This window comes from Mercenaria mercenaria, chromosome 2 (assembly GCF_021730395.1).
Source record: "Mercenaria mercenaria strain notata chromosome 2, MADL_Memer_1, whole genome shotgun sequence".
Taxonomy (NCBI): domain Eukaryota; kingdom Metazoa; phylum Mollusca; class Bivalvia; order Venerida; family Veneridae; genus Mercenaria; species Mercenaria mercenaria.
In genome coordinates this window covers 26,066,251-26,082,921 of record NC_069362.1, presented here as the reverse complement: position 1 = coordinate 26,082,921, position 16,671 = coordinate 26,066,251, and the positions used below count along the sequence as shown (strand labels likewise).

Here is a 16,671-nt window from a genome sequence, read left to right as displayed (position 1 = left end):
GCTCTATAGCACTTAATTACCAGCCAATTTGGCACATCTGATGGTCAGTGTAATATGAGCACAAGGAAGTATCATAAAAAAAAAATGTTTGTGGGTGTGGCAGCAGTAGTGGAATACTAACACACAAGAAACTAAAAATGTAAACAACATTTTTGGAGGGGTTTTGGGGGTGAGTGGGAGTTGGTGGGGAGGGGAAGTGTTGGTCATTACAATCTACCTATATTCCAAGTTTCAAGCGAATACCCTGAATAATATTTAGGTTATGCTCCAGACATGAAATATGATGGACAGACTTGACCTTTGCTCTCAATATTTGACATTAACCTTTGACATACTGATCTTGTGTTTGTGCTCTGCACATCTCTATCTACCTATGTGTCAAGTATGTAATTTTGCATGTTGTGACGTTGATCTTTAACTTTATGACTTTAACAACAAACTGGATTATTTATTGACTACATGCAATCATCTTATGAAGTATTAATGCCACAAATGAGCTGTGCCATGGGAAAACCAACATAGTGGCTTTGCGACCAGCATGGATCCAGACCAGCCTGCGTATCCGCGCATGTTATTTAAAATTATTTTTATTTTTAATTCTAGCAGCCACTGAAAGGGGCAAAGTGTCCCTAATTGAACAAATTTGGTAAAGGACCTTATAAAGATGCTACAAATCAAGTTTGATAAAGATCCATCAAGCTGTTCATGAGAAAATTCATCCATGCTGTTCGCTAACAGTTTCTCTAATTGCAATAGGCTTTCAAAGCGAACAGCATGGATCCTGACCAGACTGAGGGGATGCGCAGGCTGGTCTGGATCCATGCTGGTCGCAAAGCCACTATGTTGGTTTTCTCATGGCCCGGCTCAAATTTATTTTCAGTCTCAAGGTAACTGTGACCTAGACCTCTGACCTACAGACCCCAAGAACAGTTGGGTTCATCTACTGACTGCAGGCAATTATCCTATGAAACTTGAAAAGTGTATACTATACTTTCTTTAGCTATTCAATAGCAACCATTTTCAATCTAAAAGATCATAATGATCTTGACCTTTGACCAACTTACCCAGAAAAATATTAAGGGTCATCTTCTGACAGCAGGATATCATCTTACAAGGTTTGAAGGAAGTAGACATAAGGGTTCTTTAGTTATTGACATGAAAGTGTTTTAATTTTCTAAATCACTGTGACTATGACCTTTGATTAAAATGACCCCAAAACTAAAGGGGTCATTAACTGACCACAGGCAATCATTCCTATAAAGTCTGACCACTGCATGTCGAAGCAATCTCAGAAACCAAATGGTTTACCAACTTACCAAAGGACTGACCGACCAACCAACAATAAGCAAAACAATATATTCCCTCTTCTTCAAGGGGTGTGGGTTGGGCATACATACATCTAAAGCTCAGATGATTAGTACCTGGCTCTATATTTCATACATGAACATTTTAAATATACTGTATTGTCTTCTTTATTCAAATTCTTGATTATAGAATATTCCTTCATCTTGTGAGTAACCATATGTATCATTTTTCATGCTAATAACTATTCATCATACATAATTTTATCCGACATGAAATAAAAATACTGGCTGCACTATCCATATGATCCTGTTATCAAATACATCAATCTGAAATGAATATGTACATAACCTTTGCAGAGGATCATCGTCAGTTCAACATAAAAGGTATATATGTAAAATACTTTTAACTTTCTAGCCTCTATGTAATATAAGACACTTAATATAAGACAGTGTCTTTTTTAAGACTGGTTTAATATTTGATTAAAAGATAAAATAAATACACCAAGTTACCTATGGATTTGATTTTATTATGTTGAAGCTGTAGACTGCTCAGTTCCTTCAAACTGAAACACAAAATACAGAACCTACTGAATTACAATTCATACATAAACTTAAATTTGAATACATTCAAAACTACATCATTCATTAATATAAAGTCTGCCAAATTCACTGAAATACACACCAGCTGATGCCATTACCAGAGATTGTATGAGAAATAAATCTTAAGGCAATCGGTGGCTGAATATTAAAAATAGGTTCTTCTCCAGCTGGCTGAGGTAATGAGCATTTCCTCAACTGAGACAAGTACTGGATTTCCAAGAAAGCAGGTTAAAAAGTGATAAAAGTAAACTTGAAGTTCATCACCTTAGTCGATATAACAAGTGACACTTGTAAACAAGAGGGTCATGATAACCCTGGATCACTGACCTGAGTAATATGAGCTACATGTTTCAAATGTCAAACTGATGCTAAAATATTAGGAAAGTAGGTCAGCAGGTCACATTCATGGTCACTGAAAGTCAGTTATAAGACCGGTGTGCAAAACTGTATTTGTCATCCAAATTTCACGGCTCTATCTTGAACAAGTGACCCACAGGGCAGGGCCTCTTTTCACCTGAGGGGCATTATTTGAACAATCTTGTTGGAGATCCACTAAGCAATGCTACATACCAAATATCAAAGGCCTAGGCCTTGAACTTTCAGATAAGAAGATTTTTTTCCCTATATAAGTCTATTGTTAAACTTGGGACCCCCAGGGTAGGGCCTCTTTTCACCCAAGGGGCATAATTTGAATAATTTTGGTAGAGGAATACTAGGCAAGGCAACATAACAAGTATCAAAGGCCTATGCCTTGCACTTTCAGGCAAGAAGATTTTTAAAGTTTTTTCCTATATAAGTCTATGTAAAACTTGAGACCCCGCCCCTTCCCACTCATCCAAATTTCACGGCTCTATCTTGAACAAGTGACCCACAGGGCAGGGCCTCCAGAGTTCTGCATGGAATTAAATTCTTTGAATAATTTTGAAAGGGGACCAACCATGGATCATTCTTGTGAAGTTTGGTGTAATTCTGCCCAGTGGTTTTCAAGAAGAAGATTTTTTTAGAAAATGTTGACGGATGCACAACGGACATTGACCGGTCACAAAAGCTCACCATGAGCCTTTGGCTCAGGTGAGCTAAAAATGTATGCTCTCCTCAAATAATGGGATGTCTAATTTTCAGTCCTGTGATCACTATGACCTTAACCTACTAACCCCAAAAAATCAGGGGTTATCTACCTATAAACCCAATTATGCTATCAAGTTTGAAGGGTTCTGGGTCAAGTGGTTCCCAAGTTATTGAGCAGAAATGGTTTTCTAGGTTCAGGCCCCAGTGACCCTGACCTTTGACTTACTGACCCACCCAAAAATAGGGGTCATCTACTTCATAAGCCCAATCATGCTTTGAAGTTTGAAGGTTCTAGATCAAGAGGTTCTCAAGTTATTGAGCAGAAACCATTATCAAAATTTAAGCCCCTGTGACTTTGACCGTTGACATACTGATCCCAAAAACAATAGGGGTCATCTTCTTCATAAGCTCCATCATGCTATCAAGTTTGGAGATTTTGGGTAAATTGGTTCTCAAGTTACTGAGTGGAAACCGTTTTCAAGGTTTAGGCCAATGTGATCTGACCTTTGAGCTACTGGCTCAAAAAACCTAAAGGTTTCATCTACTTCATAAATCCAATTGTGCTTTCAAGTTTGGAAGTTCTGGGTCAAGCAGTTTTCAAGTTATTGGGCAGAAACCATTTTCAAGATTCAGGCCCCTGTGACCTTGACCACTGACCTCTTGAAATAAAAAACATTACGTGCCATCTACTTCATAAGCCCAATTCCTCATCCAGCATACCGACATACTGACCGACACGATCAACAGGTGCAAAGCAAAATACTTCCACTTTTCCGAAGGGAGGCATAATTATTATATCTAAACAAAATATACCGTTAACTGAAAATAGCAGTTACTAAATGGAACCAATGATACATTAAAGATATGGCTTACTTACTTCTCTAGACCATCTATTTTTCTCAATCTGTTATCATAGAGTTTCAGTTCCTTTAAATCCTGGAGACAGATATAACAAATCATTAATCATGTAATTGCACATTATCTTAAACTGTTTATAAAAGTGTCTCTCATATAGTATTACCAAGAAGCAATGAAAATATGGGACAGGAGTGGGACTGGCTGTCACTTGTGGAAATGTTTTGTTGTATTGACTGACAAATATCAATTAAATATCACAATTGTAGCAGTTATCAAGTTCTAATACTGTGAAACCATAAATATTCGTGGGGGACTAATTTTCATGGATTTTGTGGTTGAGTCAATCCACGAAATTTAATCCCACAAACAAATAAAATTCCCATTCATTTTATATTCAAAAGTTGAAATCCACGAATTCACATCACCATGAAATTGCCATTTTGACCAAAATCACGAAATTTCATAACCATGAAATTAATTTATTTTACAGTAGGTCAGACCCCACCCCTCCCCATACCCAACACTGGAAACATCAGCAGGTACAGATATTAAACTGTGCAGAGAAACAAATGTTACAGATGCAGCATTTTCTAATTGCTAGTCCAAAATATAACTTTGATACATGATCACAAAAAGTGTGTTATTACTAAACAGTGAATGACCATTCATTGATTATATTTTTTGGTCTATATCAATACCTGAATTTTTAGAAATCAACAAAAATATCTTTATCATGGCTTTAAACTTCAATTTTTTGTGCAGTATAGTAAAACTGGTGGGGAAAAAACTTGCAACTGACCAGATGTTACTTACCCTATTAAAATCAAGATTTTGAACTTGTTCAATAAAATTACAGGACAGATCCAGCACTTTCACCTTTTTAAACTGCAACAGTAATAATTTAATTCATTAAATAAAATCAATAATCAGTTCCTTGTTTGTTACAAGAGGTTTTCAAAAACAAAATGGCAAACACAATATATTTACAAAATTTCCAAACCTGCCAAAATATTTGTAAAAACTATATTGGCATCTCAGATGTTGATAACACCCTCTGAAAAAAGACTTAAAGTTTCAACTCTATTAAAACAATTTTAAAGTGACCCTATCTGAGAAGCCAACTAATGACAAAATAAATCTATTTAGTTTGTTTTCATTTATACATGCTTGATTACAGATCTGTATATTGACAGTATGACAGATCTTTTTTCTAAAAATAGTACATACCACAGGTATACCATAATGATATATGCGAAAATTGCAGACAAGGGAACTCTGTCTTTTAGACATGTATGTATGAGCTAAATTGTCCTATTAACAATTCAGTTAATTTCAAAGGAAATGAAAAACAACATGTGGAAAATTACACTTTAATTGTACTTGTATAATATTCTATGCAAACTTGCCAACAGATGTAGGAAATATACAGACATATCATTTTAAGGTGGAATGTGCCTAATTTGAAGTTCTTTGGTTCTGTTTCGAAATTTTGTTTAATGTAAAATTCAGCATATTCCTCACAGAATGCGTATTTTACCTTTTTGATATTTCTGTAACCTTTTTCTCTACAAACCTTCAAACACGACCACTGACGTCCATTTTTTATGAACCATGATTTCATGTCCGTCAGTAGGTAGGAAAAATAAAGTAGTAGAGTTTATCCTAAAAGGAGGAGATACATGAAACAAGGAGCTGCGTTCAATAAACGCTTAATGCCCCCGGTGGCATCCTTGTTGATACAAAGCAACCTAAGTCCAAAATGAGGTCAAGGTCAAACTGAGGTCAGGAGATGTTTGAAGATGAGGAATGGTCACAGGTTACATCTGTATTAGTATCAATTCATTCTTGTAAGCGGTATTGATGCTAGACGAAACGGTCCCATTTGGTTAACCAAGAGATCCCTTACAGAAGAAAAAGGCCTGCTGCGTACTCTTGCTGTGTACATACAGCATATATGATGCGTACATGATGTGTACTGAAATCAAGGGCTTTAAATAGTACAGGATATACACCGCACATACACCGATAGTACGTTTGTAGTACACTTTTGACATGCAAATGAGCTCTGCCGCATACTACTTGCTGCGTACATGCTGTGGACTACATAGTACACAGGATGTACGCTGGAGGAATTTAGTATGCGGGAAATAGTACGCAGCATGTACGCGGCACATACACTTTTCACATGCAAATGAGCCTGCGGTGTACTACCCCTGTGGCGTACATGCTGTGTACTCCTGGCCTGAGTCCTGCGGCGTACATGCTGTGTACTCCTGCTGCATACATGCTGTGTACTCTTGTGGCGAAACTGCTGTGATAATGTAAATTCCTTACCCCACCAACTTTTGTATGCAAATGCTGATCATTTGGACAGAAAAAAAACAGAAAAAAGATAAGTGACATACATCAATAAGTATTTACCCTTACCAAAATAATGTAGATTGATGTTATCAAATAAATTAGTATGCTTTTCTTCATCCACTTTTCAATGAAATAAATCAATTTTTGTAGCATGTAATTTGGTAAACATTTGAAGAAAATGGCGTAACTGCATCAAGGGGAAACAACTTTAATGCAACTAAATATAAGTGTTATGATTTATTATAGACGATGTGTGCGTAGTATGTATTTATTTTGATTAAAATCCATCTGAGAACAATCTAGGACTGGAATTATATAAGCATTTATACACTTTTACGTCCGTAAAAAGTAGCGCACCAAAAAATTTTGGAATGATTTTTTCCAATGGGGCGAGCGCAATTAGCCAAAAACGTTCTGAAAATATACGAGCGGCAAATCCGATGAACAACTTTTTAATCTGGTGAGGCCTTAATGAGTTAACATAATGAGCATTAAAGCCTTTATAAAACATGATAGAATGGAGTTCTGCTTAAGAGTATTCAAATAACAGTGAGAGCTATTAATTCTTCTCATTCGGGCGCTGTTGAGGCATTATCTTGGTAATTATTTCATGTATTACAAAATGTAATGCAACGAAGTTCAAATAAGGCTTTTCAATTATCCAAGTTAGAAAGCTCCAGGATTAATTCAAAATGAAAAAGAATATATTTTTACACTGCATGCAAGGTGCAGCTCAGAAATCACTAAGATGTAAGCTTCACAAATGAACACTGCAAATAGTAAATGGCAAATTTTCATTGTTCAGAATACCGGTAATCTGAACTATTCTATGCTATTAAGATAAAAGTTACTCGGAAATCAAGTTCTTGCTTCCAAAAAAAAAAAAAATGTACAAATCCTTCCTGCATGAAGTGTACTTCAGACTTTTACCTAAAAAAATTCGAAGTATAAACACCAAAAGAAAATGAACAAGTCCCTCCTGCGTATATGAAGTTTACTTCAGACTTTAACTTATAAAAAAAAAACAGTATAAATGCCAAAAGAAATTGTACAAGTCTTTCCCATGTATATGAAGTGTACTGCACAAATTTCAAAGTATCTGCGGTGTACATGCAGTGTACTATTTTCTTGTACAAGTCCCTCCTGCGTACATGCAGTGTACTCCTTAAATTTTCAGAGTCTGTGCTGCGTACTTGAAGTGTACTAGTGACCTCCTGCGTACATGCTGTGTACTCGTCGAAATAGTACGTGGCATGTACGCGGCATGCGGTGTATGTAAAATGTACTCCTCTGGCGTGCTACTGTGTTCGCGGCATATACACAGCAAATACGCAGCATGTACGCCACAGAGGCTTGCTTCTGTAATGGATGGCCCATATAAAGCAACCTAAGTCCAAAATGAGGTCAAGGTCAAACTGAGGTCAGGTGATGTCTGAAGATGGGGAATGGTCACAAGTTACATCTGCATTAGTATCAAGTCATTCTAGTAAGGGGTATTGATGCTAGACGAAACGGTCCCATTTGGTTAACCAAGAGATGGCCCATATAAGGCAACCTAAGTCCAAAATGAGGTCAAGATCAAGGTCAAACTGAGGTCAGGTGATGTCTAAAGATGGGGAATGGTCACAGGTTACATCTGCATTAGTATCAAGTCATTCTAGTAAGGGGTATTGATGCTAGACGAAACAGTCCCATTTGGTTAACCTCATACGGACGAACGAACGAACGGATGGACGAACGGACAGACAGGACGATCACTATATGCCTCCCGCATCAGTAGATGCCAGGGGCATAAAAATACTCAATTGTGCTATCTTGTGATTTGGGGGGTAGGGGTAGCGTAACATAATTTTATGCAAAAACAAATTCGGTGACCCCATAAGTTTTTTCTTCAATCGACAGAAAATAAAGTTTTCATGATCATGTTAGTTTTTTGTCAAAGTCTATCGTTTGGGTTTTACATAAGACAAGATTAATGCAAACTTTTTATTCAAAACTAAACGTTATATTTGTCGCTCTGACGTCACTTTAACGTAAATATTGGCTTCAACGTTAAAATGATCTCCACAAATTATACAACATTTCAAAGACATTTTTAAATGAAAATATGATGAGAAACAAGCAAATCGATACTTGTTGACTGAACAGAACGCTTTAAGAAAACAGTCTGACGGACGTGAAATAACGGTTCACCAAAAATGGACGTCAATAGTCGTGTTTGAAGGTTTGTAGAGAAAAAAGTTACAGAAATATCAAACGCATTCTATGAGGAATATGCTGAATTTTACATTAAACAAAATTTCGAAACGGAACCCAAGAACTTCAAATAAGGCGCATTCCACCTTAACTGGATTGTTTCAATACACTAGGGTCATTTAAAATGGTGAAAAAAAAAGTATGGTGACTTCAAATTACATAACATTCTGCAGAAGAATATTTATCAATTCTAGAATCTGAAGAACAATCTAAACAAGAGCTGTTCGTAAGACAGAGCGCTCGACTTTTCTCAGTGCCTGACTCTGAATTAGAGCTTTGCCAGTAAAACAAAATCCAAGTTAAAAAGGGACATAACTCTGTCAAAATTCAAACCAGAGTTATGGGAATTGTGTCTCCTGGTGTAGACTTTGATAGTAAATAACTATTTTGAGTTTCAAGTCAAAAGCTTCAATAGTAACAAAGATATTTGACTTTATCAAAAATTTTAACAAAAAATTCTAAGTTAAAAAGGGGCATAATTCTGTCAAAATTCAAATCAGAGTTATGAGGATTGTTTCTCCTGGTGTAGACTTTGATGGTAAACAAGTATTTTAAGTTTCAAGTCAAAAGCTTTCTTTGATAGTAACAGAGATATTTGACTTTATCAAAAACTTTAACAAAAAAATCTAAGTTAAAAAGGGACATAATTCTGTCAAAATTCAAATCAGAGTTATGAGGATTGTTTCTCCTGGGGTAGACTTTGATGGTAAAAAAGTATTTTAAGTTTCAAAAGCTTTGCTAGTAACAGAGGTATTTGACTTTATCAAAAACTTTATCCCTCAACGTCATTAAATTTCCATGAAACATGCGGGAATGTCAGCATTGTTTTTCATGCTGACGTCATTTCCTTTTGAATTATCCATTTTGGGGATGTAATGCGTTTACACTTTGCCACAGAAAGCGCATATATAAAGATGTGTTTTAACGGCATGTGAGTGTGAGAATCTCTCCGTTTACATTCGTTTTCTATCCTGTTAAAACAACGCCGAAATGTGACAAGAACAGCAGTTTTATGCTAGAATACCTAGTGTAAAATAATTTTAATGTACAAGTTTCAAATCATATCTCTGCACACTCATTACTAATTCATTTCTTTATTTTTTATCCACACAACACCAGACACAGTATTCTCAGCTGGTAGAAACCAGCCTGAAATTCCTATCCTCATTACTAGATGAAGAGCCACATAAATTTGCTTGACAGATTTTTTGAGACTTCAGTATTACTACATGGTAGGTATTTATCAGGCATTACAAAATTTTGATTTTTGTTTTTGTTGGGTTTAACATCGTACTGATTCAACTATAGATTATATGGCAACTTTCCAGCTTTGATGGTGGAGGAATACCCCAAGTGCTCCTCCTTGCAATATTTCATCACGTGCAGGCACCTGAATAGAACCACCAAACTTCCATAAGCCAGGTGGATGGCTTCCTCACATGAAGAATTCAACTCCCCCCCATCCCCCCCCCCCCCCCCCCCCCCCCCAATTGAGGCTCCAACCCACATCAGTGAGGGGCAAGTGATTCAAAGTCAGCAACCGTAACCACTCAGCCACGGAGGTCCCTAAAGATTTTGAACTACAAACATTTGTTACCTTATCCATATTATCTATGTTGGTGAGTTCTGATGCATGCAGATTTATCTCATAGATTTTCAGAAAATCTGACTCCATGTTCTGGGCAAGCTGAAACAAATACACAAGTTACCATGACCCATTTCAAAAGAAAGTAGGCTATTTACTGTATTCTCATATTTGTTCTGATAATAAAGTGTCTACTGAGAAAAATTTAAAACTTGCACTGGTAACTTCATAAATAATTTCTGTTACTGAAAAGCATAAATGCCAGTATCTATTTATATATTCAAGTTAAAGCTTTACATAGTTCAAAAGCTCATTATTAAGCTTGTGTTGTTTCTTGTCTTACCAACCTTAACCTTTACCATGCTAAACTTCTATAATAAAACTTGTCCATCTTCCGACTGGACAGTATCATTAACTCACTAAACTGTTAAAAGGGGTGCTTACCAAAAAGATACTGGCTGAATAGCGAACAGTGCAGATCATGATCAGACTGCATGGATGTGCAGGCTGATCATGATCTACACTGGTCGCAAAGGCAAAACCAAAACCAATCGTGTCCAGCATGGTATGGGTTAAATATCTATCTAACTTCAAAGATCTCATATTCTATTTTTTACTGCATGATACCCGAGAAAAAAGCTAACCCTCCATTTCCTATATCGTTAACACTTATTAAATTTCCAAAAATATTGACTTATGCAAGGATATAATTTTATTCATTTTACTGCCATACTGCATTTGAAAAAAATATAAAGATGTGTTTTAAGAAAATGGTTGGATACCAAACCATTTATAAGAAGATTTTTTACTGGACAATGGTTAAATGTCATATAAATCAAATATCAAATGATAGGGTATGGCATGATTCTGTTTTTGTTGCCACCTTCTTCCCTAATAACACTTGATGCTAGTTTGCTTGACATTTTGTTGTAATTTTGCAACATTTCAAAAATGGATTGAAGTCATCAAATGGCTAAATTTTTATGATAAAATTTTGAAATTTTATCAATAACGTATTGTTCTAAGCATCTGCTAAATTTCAAGGAAGAATTTTCAGTAATTTTCAAAATATTGGCCAAATCAAAAATGGTGGGTAAGCTGTTTATTCAGTATATTTCTTATCTTCATATTTTCATTAGATACATTATTGCATTCTGTCTATTTACATCTTGTATCCATTTCTCGCTCTTATAACTTACAATTTCTTCAGGATCTATTGTTTTGTATGGCTTCTTTCCATTTTCCTGTGGTCTTTGACCTGCTGACCCTGGCACTGACCCTGGTGACCTTTTACTTTTTGAGCCTGACCTTGACCTTTGTGATGGCACATCTATAAATCTAATATCTTGCTCTTCCATATCCTCCCTCTCATTGTCACCCTCTTTGTTAACTGTTCCAGAACTTTTCCTAGCTGATCTCTTCACTATAAAATATTACTTTCCAAATTTTTCTAATTTTCAGTATTTACTAGTATAAAATAGAATATTAAGAACAAGAGCTGTCTCCATAGGATGACACATGCCCCCGATGGCACTTTGAATGAATAGTTATGGCTGATGTTAGAGTTTAGGACTTTTGAGCTACGGACCTGGGTCTTGCGCGCGACACGTCGTTCTACTATGGTACACATTCATGCCCAATAATTTTAAAATCCATGCATGAATGACAAAGATATGGACCGGACACGCCCATCAATGCACTATCATGAAATATGACCTTTAACGTCTAAGTGTGACCTTGACCTTTGAGCTACGGACCTGGGTCTTGCGCGCGACATGTCGTCTTACTGTGGTACACATTCATGCCAAAATCCATCCATGGGTGACAAAGATATGGACCGGACACGAATGCACTATCATGAAAAATGACCTTTAACGTCTAAGTGTGACCTTGACCTTTGAGCTACGGACCTGGGTCTTGCACGGGACACGTCGTCTTACTGTGGTACACATTCATGCCAAGTTATTTGAAAACCCATCCATGGTTGACAAAGATATGGACCGGACACAAATGCACTATCATGAAAAATGACCTTTAACGTCTAAGTGTGACCTTGACCTTTGAGCTACAGACCTAGGTTTTGCGCGCGACACGTCATCTTACTGTGGTACACATTCATGCCAAGTTATTTGAAAATTCATCCATCGATGACAAAGATATGGACCGGACACGAAAATTGCGGACAGACCGACAGACGGTTCAAAAACTATATGCCTCCCTTTGGGGGCATAAAAACATCCAATTTTTTACTGTATTTCACTGGTGCATTTTCTAAAACTAATTTTTAAACATGGATTATCACCCTGATATTGAGATCAGTATTAATTGTTCTTCAATGAGAAGACTTTTACATTGGAGGTTCTACAATCACTAGTTACAAATATAACCATCAAACAGCTGTCGTAAACTCACTATTAGATATCCCTGGAGAAGTTTTGGTGGCTGCAGATCTAGAACTAGCTGGTGATATGCGAGAACTTGGAGCTCTTGAAAAGAAAGAGGATCTGGAAATGAAAACAATTTGTCTATAAGCATGTCAGAAGCATCAATGAATAGCATATGGGTCTTCAAGACTGAGTGGTTAATGAATTGGAAATAGAAATACATTCTGCATGCCCACAGGCAGAATGTCAAGCCTGCTAACACCTTTGGCCTCTAAGTGTGACCTTGACCTTAGACCTAGGGACCTGGTTCTTGCGCATGACACTCTGTCTCATAATGGTGAACATTCATGCCAAGTTACATCAAAATCCCACCATGCATGAAGAAGAAATGCTCAGAACAAACTTCAATTTGACACTTGACCTCCAACTGTGACCTTGACCTTTAAGATAGGAACATGGGGTTTGCGCATGACACTCCTTCTCATTGAGGTCAACATTCATGCCAAATATAAACAAGATTGGTCCATGCATGTCAAAGTTATGGTCCAGACAAAATCGGATGAATGCACAGGCGGACGCACATACACCGACCCGCCAAAAGAGACGACTATATTGAGCTCAATGCAAGCCAGCTCGGCAATAACTATCCTTATTGAGTCTCATCAAACCTGGTTTCTTTCAGCAAATCCCTTACAGGAGAAAAAGGCCTGCTGCGTACTCTTGCTGTGTACATACAGCGTATATGATGCGTACATGATGTGTACTGAAATCAAGGGCTTTAAATAGTACACAGGATATACACCGCACATACACCGATAGTACGTTTGTAGTACACTTTTGACATGCAAATGAGCTCTGCCGCGTACTACTTGCTGCATACATGCTGTGGACTACATAGTACACAGGATGTACGCTGGAGGAATTTAGTATGCGGGAAATAGTACGCAGCATGTACGCGGCACATACACTTTTCACATGCAAATGAGCCTGCGGTGTACTACCACTGCGGGGTACATGCTGTGTACTCCTGGCCCGAGTCCTGCGGCGTACATGCTGTGTACTCCTGCTGCATACATGCTGTGTACTCTTGTGGTGAAACTGCTGTGATAATGTAATTTCCTTACCCCACCAACTTTTGTATGCAAATGCTGATCATTTGGACAGAAAAAAACAGAAAAAAGATAAGTGACATGCATCAATAAGTATTTACCCTTACCAAAATAATGTAGATTGATGTTATCAAATAAATTACTATGCTTTTCTTCATCCACTTTTCAATGAAATAAATCAATTTTTGTAGCATGTAATTTGGTAAACATTTGAAGAAAATGGCGTAACTGCATCAAGGGGAAACAACTTTAATGCAACTAAATATAAGTGTTATGATTTATTATAGACGATGTGTGCGTAGTATGTATTTATTTTGATTAAAATCCATCTGAGAACAATCTAGGACTGGAATTATATAAGCATTTATACACTTTTACGTCCGTAAAAAGTAGCGCACCAAAAAATTTTGGAATGATTTTTTCCAGTGGGGCGAGCGCAATTAGCCAAAAACGTTCTGAAAATATACGAGCGGCAAATCCGATGAACAACCTTTTAATCCGGTGAGGCCTTAATGAGTTAACATAATGAGCATTAAAGCCTTTATAAAACATGATAGAATGGTGTTTTGCTTAAGAGTATTCAAATAACAGTGAGAGCTATTAATTCTTCTCATTCGGGCGCTGTTGAGGCATTATCTTGGTAATTATTTCATGTATTACAAAATGTAATGCAACGAAGTTCAAATAAGGCTTTTCAATTATCCAAGTTAGAAAGCTCCAGGATTAATTCAAAATGAAAAAGAATATATTTTTACACTGCATGCAAGGTGCAGCTCAGAAATCACTAAGATGTAAGCTTCACAAATGAACATTGCAAATAGTAAATGGCAAATTTTCATTGTTCAGAATACCGGTAATCTGAACTATTCTATGCTATTAAGATAAAAGTTACTGGGAAATCAAGTTCTTGCTTCCAAAAAAAAAAAAAATGTACAAATCCTTCCTGCATGAAGTGTACTTCAGACTTTTACCTAAAAAAATTCGAAGTATAAACACCAAAAGAAAATGAACAAGTCCCTCCCGCGTATATGAAGTTTACTTCAGACTTTAACTTATAAAAAAAAAACAATGAGTATAAATGCCAAAAGAAATTGTACAAGTCTTTCCCGCGTATATGAAGTGTACTGCACAAATTTCAAAGTATCTGCGGTGTACATGCAGTGTACTATTTTCTTGTACAAGTCCCTCCTGCGTACATGCAGTGTACTCCTTAAATTTTCAGAGTCTGTGCTGCGTACTTGAAGTGTACTAGTGACCTCCTGTGTACATGCTGTGTACTCGTCGAAATAGTACGCGGCATGTACGCGGCATGCGGTGTATGTAAAATGTACTCCTCTGGCGTACTACTGTGTTCGCGGCATATACACAGCAAATATGCAGCATGTACGCCACAGAGGCTTGCTTCTGTAAGGGTTAAGTCATACATAAGCTTGAGAACCAGGGTTGGAATTCAGTCTCTTGATTTGCCAGTCGTTTGCTTTAAATACTGAGCTAATTAAAAGATTGCTTACTGAGGTCAATACAAGAGTTCAAGAATACTTACCTAGCACTCCCAACTAAAGACTGGTTGTCATAGTTTTCTATATCACCATCCCCATACTGACTGGAAATGGAATGAGAACTACCAGGTGACTTCTTTAACGAATTTGATGTGACCTTTGAAGTCTGACCTCTGGATGATGGTACACTATTCCTTGAGCCAGCAGATCTCCTAAAACAGAAATAATACAAATATGGAATTTCATAGTTAGACCAATTTCAATATGTATACCTTTTAAAACCAATTTTCTTGTCATTACTGTATACAGACAGCCTTATTAACAAGAAAGCAGAATGTGATATGTTTGGTTAGCGCAATGTCGGCAGTTATCGACACCTTAAGCATTAGCATAGGATAACTGATTATTTACTTATGATAATCTTAGTTGAAACCGATTTTCAGTGCTATTAATTATTCATCCGCATCATCAAATAGTCCATACAGCAACAGCTGTAACGCAATACGAGTATAAGACAACCACACATACAAGAAGTCGTGGAGGCAATTACCGACACCATTCAGCAGTTATGGGCACCCTTCCTTTTTTTAAAATAAAAAATCAGATAAGTATGTTGACAAGCGATGAGTAAGCTAAGAGATGAAGAGAAGTCAGTTGTAATGCTTTTAAATTATAAATAAAAATGATAAAAGTTGCTAGACGTTTAAGACTTTCCATCATTTTGGCTAGAGCTATATTGTATATTGGCCATGTGTAGAAGGCAGACACTTTTGCCTTGATGTTATAGCCTACATGTGTGCAAGTAGACATAGACTAGCTCTAAACTAAGTATACAGTCAGTAGAACTTTTTAAAAGCCAATAAAGGACGAAACGCAACAATGTTCAACGTCTAGAATATACAACCGTAGAGAATATATAAGAGGAGACCAAGCACCTTAATTATGTAGCATTTTTTCGAGTAAGCTGGGTTAAATTTTCGTACACATTTACATGCCTGTAAACTTAGCAAAATTATGGTCCTACTCCTACTATTTTAGTAATAGCAATAGTTTATATCAGAATCTAGATCTGATAATATAGGCAACCGATAATGTTTGTCAGTTCATTACACTGACAAACAAACAGAAACATTAATGAACAGACAGACAAACAGAATCCCTGCCACTTCTTCTGAGAAAATAGGTCGAGTGCTCAATAGCACTTATGTTTCATATAAAGGAAGCTCTAAAAGTCTCAATAAAATAGGGCTATTAATTAACAATAGCTCAATCTGGAATGTTGTATTCGAGTGCTCGAGTGGATTTTTGCCAGACAGGATCTCATGAGGTGTGCAAGCACCGAGTGTGATTCGACCTTGCAACCTCCACAAGAGCCAACTACAAATTCCCAGATCTAGCTACTGTTATGATGACCCTTTTATTATATGCCTCCACCTGTTTTGTTACTGAATGAAATCTTCAATGTTTATCGATATTAAAATGGAACTTGGTGAGGTTTTTATGTATGCTATGTATAGAACTGTGTCAGTTCATGCATGTTAATGAAAATAGTCCGGCAACATACAATACAAAAGGTACAATACGGATTTTTTCTGCCTGTTCTGAAAGAAGCATAAAAGATCTAAATCGACAGGTAAGGGAAACAAT

General features: G+C 36.7%; 1 protein-coding gene across 1 annotated transcript in view; it reads right to left on the bottom strand.

Annotated features, from left to right (window-relative positions):
- The window catches only part of LOC123563559 (protein phosphatase 1 regulatory subunit 7-like), a 46,680-nt gene that overhangs the window by 25,216 nt on the left and 4,793 nt on the right, over positions 1-16,671 (bottom strand). Inside the window, exons 3-9 of the mRNA XM_045356414.2 lie at positions 15,069-15,236; positions 12,445-12,536; positions 11,232-11,455; positions 10,045-10,134; positions 4,644-4,715; positions 3,850-3,908; positions 1,815-1,867 (exon numbers count right to left, since the gene is read on the bottom strand). Coding sequence (XP_045212349.2) covers positions 1,815-1,867; positions 3,850-3,908; positions 4,644-4,715; positions 10,045-10,134; positions 11,232-11,455; positions 12,445-12,536; positions 15,069-15,236 — 758 coding nt within the window. The remainder of the gene's footprint in view (positions 1-1,814; positions 1,868-3,849; positions 3,909-4,643; positions 4,716-10,044; positions 10,135-11,231; positions 11,456-12,444; positions 12,537-15,068; positions 15,237-16,671) is intronic.